At 58.2% G+C, this 5764-nt stretch overlaps 1 protein-coding gene across 1 annotated transcript; it reads left to right on the plus strand.

Annotated features, from left to right (window-relative positions):
- Nucleotides 1-3159: 3159 nt before the first annotated feature.
- LOC128943856 (homeobox protein SIX1) lies at nt 3160-5017 on the plus strand. The gene is made up of 2 exons (XM_054286792.1): nt 3160-3719; nt 4729-5017. Exons 1-2 carry the CDS (start codon nt 3160-3162, stop codon nt 5015-5017), a joined length of 849 nt encoding a protein of 282 aa, XP_054142767.1.
- Nucleotides 5018-5764: the final 747 nt, after the last annotated feature.

Genomic DNA, 5764 nt, shown 5'->3' on the forward strand with positions numbered 1-5764 from the left:
TTCCCAGTCTCCAGCCCCGGTTCTCATCGGCGAGAAGCGGCTCCCAAAACCCGCTGCTGGTTTTATTTTGTTGCGCTATTTGTTTCCTCTAGACCCTCGCACTTATAGGGAAAAAAAATTAAATTTTACTTTTGCTTGGGGAAGAGCTTTATTTCTAAGCTCGGAAGGAAACGGGGGATATATTTGGTTTACTTTTTCTTTCTGCTTTGTTTTGATTTTCTGGCGAAATCGAGGAAAAACCCGCAGCGCGTTGCGTGGGCTCCATCTTCATCCCCGCCCTGCGCTGTGCAAATACATCGAATAAACAAGGGAATAAATGAATTTCCCGCACAGACAGAGCCGATGGGTGCCCGGGCAATGGGGGCGAGCAGCGGAGGGGCCCGGGCCCGGCGGCGGGGACAGCCCGGGGAGCTGCGGCCGGGCGGGCAGCGGGGAGAGGCTGCCCGTGATGCTGCCCGGTGATGCTGCCCGGTGATGCTGGCCCGTGATGCTGCCCCTGCTCCACCGGCAAAGCAAACACCGAGAGGGGCCGGCGGCAGCTCAGCGCCGTTGTCCTGTTCGGTGGCTTTTTGCTTATTTTTCCTTTTTTTTTTTTTTTTTGCCTCCTTATTTATGGTTTTTTTTTTTTTTTTTGAGCGGCTCGAAACTCTCATTTTTGTCTTTGCTTTTGTGATTTTCTAAGGGTTAAATGGGATGGTTCTGGAAATACATTTGCCTCTTCCCTTGGTTCAAAATGAAAGGTTCCCAATTTTTAGGAAAACCACCACCGGAGCCTTAAGGAACATTGACGCTCAGCTTCTTTGCCTGCAGCAACTCCCAGGTAGACCCCGGCGGGTCTGTCCCCTCCTTTTGTGAATTTTGATGGGAGGGGAGAATAAAGCCCCGCTCAAGGATCGCGAGGAAGACTCCGCTCAGCCCTCGCCCGTGTCCGTCAGCTCTTCCGCCGGCCGCATCGGGATAATTTGCTTATTCCCGGCAAGAGCCGTGTTCGTTTGGGTCGGCCTTTTACAGGAGGAAAAGAAAAAGAAGAAAAAGAGAACAACACAAAAAAAGGAGAACTGTGAGGGCAAGAGAAGCCCGCTCTCGTTACAGCGCCCAGGGGCTTCCCCAGCCCCGCGTTGCGTTTCTCTCGTCCTCATCCAGAAGTCACAAACCCTCAGGTCCGAGCTCTTCCCGAGCCGAGCCCCTCACTAGAAAGAAGAAAATAAAAGTTAAAATGAATAACAATAGAAACGAGGGATGGGGGAACCCACCCCTAGGCTGGGCAGGGCGCTGCTCCTGCAGGACGCGGCCGCGGGCGAGCCCATGCCTCGTAATTCTGCGCACTTGCTCCAGACTTTAGGGTATTAGTTGATTTTAGAGCCGGGTTTAAGGCTCCGTTCCGGTCCCCACACAGCTGCCTTGTCAATAAGGATCTGTTCCAAGTAGACATTCCTTCTGGGAGGACATTGCAGCTCTTTAAGACTTCATCTGCAGCATCATAAGTACTAAAATAAAATGGCAAGGGAAAATTACCAGACACATGGTCATGGGATATGGAAGCGCCCTGACTCCAGCGGACATAGTGCAGTCGCTGTACAGACTGGGTGGCAGGGGCTTAATTTAAACAGCACCGAGACGCGGAGTACGTGGGAAAAACAACAATCCGGGTTTAGGAAAATATCGGCCTTTCCCACGTCGTGGTGCGGGCAGTGAATGGGCAGGGATGGGCAGGAAATGGGGCAGGGGATGGGGCAGGGAATGAGCAAGGAACGGGCAGGGAATGAGCAGGGAACGGGCAGGAAATGGGCAGGGAACGGGCAGGGAACGGGCAGGGAATGGGCAGGGAATGGAGCAGGGAACGGGCAGGGAACGGGCAGGGAACGGGCAGGGAACGGGCAGGGAATGGAGCAGGGAACGGGCAGGGAATGGGCAGGGAATAACCAGGAATGGGGCAGGGAATGGGGCAGGGAACGGGCAGGGAGCGCCCCGGCTCCGAGCCCCGCGGCCGGAGCGGACTCCCCTTCCCTCGGAGCACTGAACGCAAATAAATCCGACTTGGTAGGTCAAATAAATCCGACTGTCTTAGTGAGGACAAAAAGGTTTTAAAGAGCCCCGCGATGGCTCTTAGCGCCCGCGGAACGAACTCATTCCTGAATCCAAAGCGATCTGGAGTGTGCTTAAAATACGGGCTTCGACTTATCTAATCAAAGATAAATACAGCCATAAAGACACCCCCGGCCCCCCGCGCCCTGCCCTTATCTCACCGCATTGTCCTCACCTCCCTGCTGACAATAGATTATCTTTGCTTAGGGAGCCTAATTGTTTTCTAATTTTTTAAATAATTGCTTTCGAGCGGGGGTGTGCAAATGAGGATTAGGCTAATTAAAGCGCCGCCGGTGGGTGCAGCGCTGCTGCCCGGGGTCTGCTCGGGGCTGCCCCGACCCGCCGGGCCCCCCCGGGGCAGGAAGGGGCGCACGGGCCCGGCGCCTTATTCAGCTCCTCACCAAAGCGTTATCGCATTATTTATCCATCCCCAGCTCGAAGGTAATTAAATACTTTGGGCTGCTTTGGCAGCGGGCGGGCGGGGGGCAGGAGTTTTGGGGCGGAAAAAAAAAAAGATGGAAGGAAGAAAGAAAAAAAGAAAGCAAGACAAGCGGCGGGCGGCAGCGGCTTCCCCGGGGATGCGCCCGGGGCGGCGGCGCTCGGCGCAGGCGGCGGCGGGAGGGACGCGCAGCCGCGGCCGGGGCCGTGTCCGGGGCCGCGTCCCCGCCGCCAGGCCCCGCCCGCCCGTGCCGAGGCTCTGCCCGCCGGGCCGGGCTGGGCTGGGTTGGGCTGGGCTGGCCGGGCTGGGCCGGGCCGGGCCGGGGGTGCCCAATCAGCGCGGCGCGGGGGCTCGGGCGCTTTAAGCGCGGCGGCGGCGGAGCGGGGACAAAGTTCCCCCCGGCGCCGCGACGAGCATCCCCGCTCGCCCCGCACGCCGCCCTCGGCCGCCGCAGCGCCTCCCCGCTCTGGGGCCGGCACCGGCACCGGGATCGGGATCAGCTCCGGGCCCCGGCCCGGCGGGCGCCTACCCCGCGCCCCTCCGCCGCCGCGCTCCCGCGGGGTGCCCGTCGCCTCCTCCTCGTCCTCCTCCTCCTCCTTCTCCTCGCCGTCCTGCGGCCGCCGCCGCGCTCGGCCATGTCGATGCTGCCGTCGTTTGGCTTCACGCAGGAGCAGGTCGCCTGCGTGTGCGAGGTGCTGCAGCAAGGGGGGAACCTGGAGAGGCTGGGCCGCTTCCTCTGGTCGCTGCCGGCCTGCGACCACCTGCACAAGAACGAGAGCGTCCTCAAGGCCAAGGCGGTGGTGGCCTTCCACCGCGGCAACTTCCGCGAGCTCTACAAGATCCTGGAGAGCCACCAGTTCTCTCCCCACAACCACCCCAAGCTGCAGCAGCTCTGGCTGAAGGCGCACTACGTGGAAGCCGAGAAGCTGCGGGGCAGACCCTTGGGCGCCGTCGGCAAATACCGCGTCCGCCGAAAATTCCCTTTGCCCCGCACCATCTGGGACGGCGAGGAAACCAGCTACTGCTTCAAGGAGAAATCCCGGGGCGTGCTGCGGGAATGGTACGCCCACAACCCCTACCCGTCCCCCCGGGAGAAGCGGGAGCTGGCGGAAGCCACCGGCCTCACCACCACCCAGGTCAGCAACTGGTTCAAGAACAGAAGGCAGCGAGACCGAGCGGCGGAGGCGAAGGAAAGGTACGTGCCACCCTCCGATCCCCGATCCCCGCTTTTCTCCCTGCTCCTCCACCGTGCGGGGGGCGTTTGGGAACCCCGGGAGCTGCTCCGGGAGCGCGGCGAGTACGCGGAGCCGGATGGGATCGGAGCGACGAAAACACACAGTTCCCTTCAAAACCCCCCCCGCTTTTTTCCTTTTTATTTTCTTCTTCTTTCTTTCTCTTTTCTTTTCTTTTTTTTTTTTTCTTTTCTTTTTTTTTTTTTCGTAAACCGCGTTGCCTTTTCCCCTTCCGTGGAAACCCAAATGGGTTTTTCACTCGTCCTCACCTGCCCTGGGGCAGCAAGCAGCCCCCACCGTGCTGTTCCAGGCCGCTCGGCCGCCTTTGTTTGCGAGCCGGGAGCGATCCGGGGAGCGCTCGGGATGCCGGGTCCTGTGCGGCCGGGGTCGGGCAGGGCAGCTCTGGAGCTCGGAGGAGGAGAGGGATGCAGCTCCGGGATGGCGAGATGAGGGAAGCAGAGGGAGATCGGGATGAGGAGGCGCTGGCCGGGCCGCCCGTACCGAGGCCACCCCGGCAGGCGACACGATGGCCTCGGTGCGAGGCGGCCGCTCGGCCCGGAGACACAGAGAGCCACGGAGGGAATCTCCTCCAGCCACCGAGCCTGCTGGAGAAAACCCCGCACCCAGCTCGGGCCCGGGCCGCACTTTCATTTTTAATTAAAAGGAAAGGAAAACCGCCCCTCAAAAAAACCCCCTTCCTCCAATTTTCCCTCCTCACCTAAATTATCGGGCCGTTCGGTGGATTTATTTGTAGGAGGGGTAAAAGAAATAGGGACGATCCGTTGTGAAATTATTAGGATTGTTTTTCCCCCCCTTGAGAAGCATCTGCTCCCACGCTGGAGCTAAACGGGGAGGATTTACGGTGGGCATTAGCACAACGCCCATCCCCGCCGCCTCGTGCCCGCCCTAACATCCCCGTCCTGCGATTATTTATACAAATTTAATTTTTTTTTTTTTTTTGCCTTTCCGCAGAGAGAACACGGAAAACAACAACGCGGCCACCAACAAACCGAACCAACTCTCGCCTCTGGACGGGAGCAAACCGCTCATGTCCAGCTCCGAGGAAGAGTTTTCTCCTCCCCAAAGCCCGGATCAGAACTCGGTCCTGCTCTTGCAGGGAAACCTCAGCCACGCCAGGAGCTCCGGCTATTCCCTGAGCGGCTTGGCCGCGTCCCAGACCCCGCACAGCCTGCAAGGCCACCAGCTCCAGGACTCGCTGCTGGGACCCCTCACGTCCAGCCTGGTGGATCTGGGATCCTAAAGGGCCTCGGCAGAGGATCGGGAGAGGAGGTTCTGCTCGGGGACAGAGGCTCTGGGTTGTACATAGAGGACAGCACCCGGTTTTACAGGTCACCCGCTGATTGCTAACGGGACTCTCGTCTCTTTTCACACAGCCCCACACCGGCTCTGGCTCCAGTTCCCCCCCAGCGTCTCCCACTATCACCACGATTTTTTAATTATTGTTTTTTTTCCACGTAGCCAAACGCAGAGAGCGGCAATAACCCTCATCGGCCCTTCGAGTTCAAACGAGTTGGCCCCAACGGGAATTACAAAAAAAAAAAAAAAAAAAAAAAAAGGGAAAGGAAAAAAAAAAAAGAAAATAAAAACCCCAATCCCTGCTGGATCCGATTGTACCCAAACAAATGCCGCGGGCGCGGTGGGGCAGGGTCGGCCGGCACATCCCTGCTGCTGGTGCCTGGCCCGGTCCCCGAGGAGCTGGGACGGGGACAGAGGGAGAGAATCGCTGCACCGAGCCCTGTGGCCGAGTGGGAGGAGGGAGGGGAAGTTACGTTTACATTTTTCATATTTAGCCTTACCAAAAAGATTTCGATGTAGTTTAAATTAAAAAAAAGAAAGAAAAAAAAGAAAAAATATAGAAAAAAAAAAAAGAAAGAAAAAGGAGTGAAAAAAAATATATCAAAAGCTGCAGTATTAGAGTTTTACCAAGTGCCTGTGTCTGACCGCGGCCGTGCGAGGCAGACACTGGGTGGGCTCCCGTGGACCCGCG

The sequence above is a fragment of the Melozone crissalis genome, unplaced genomic scaffold (assembly GCF_028551555.1).
Source record: "Melozone crissalis strain CALT ecotype California unplaced genomic scaffold, PUWL_Pcris_2 ptg000056l_1, whole genome shotgun sequence".
NCBI classification, from domain to species: Eukaryota; Metazoa; Chordata; class Aves; order Passeriformes; family Passerellidae; genus Melozone; species Melozone crissalis.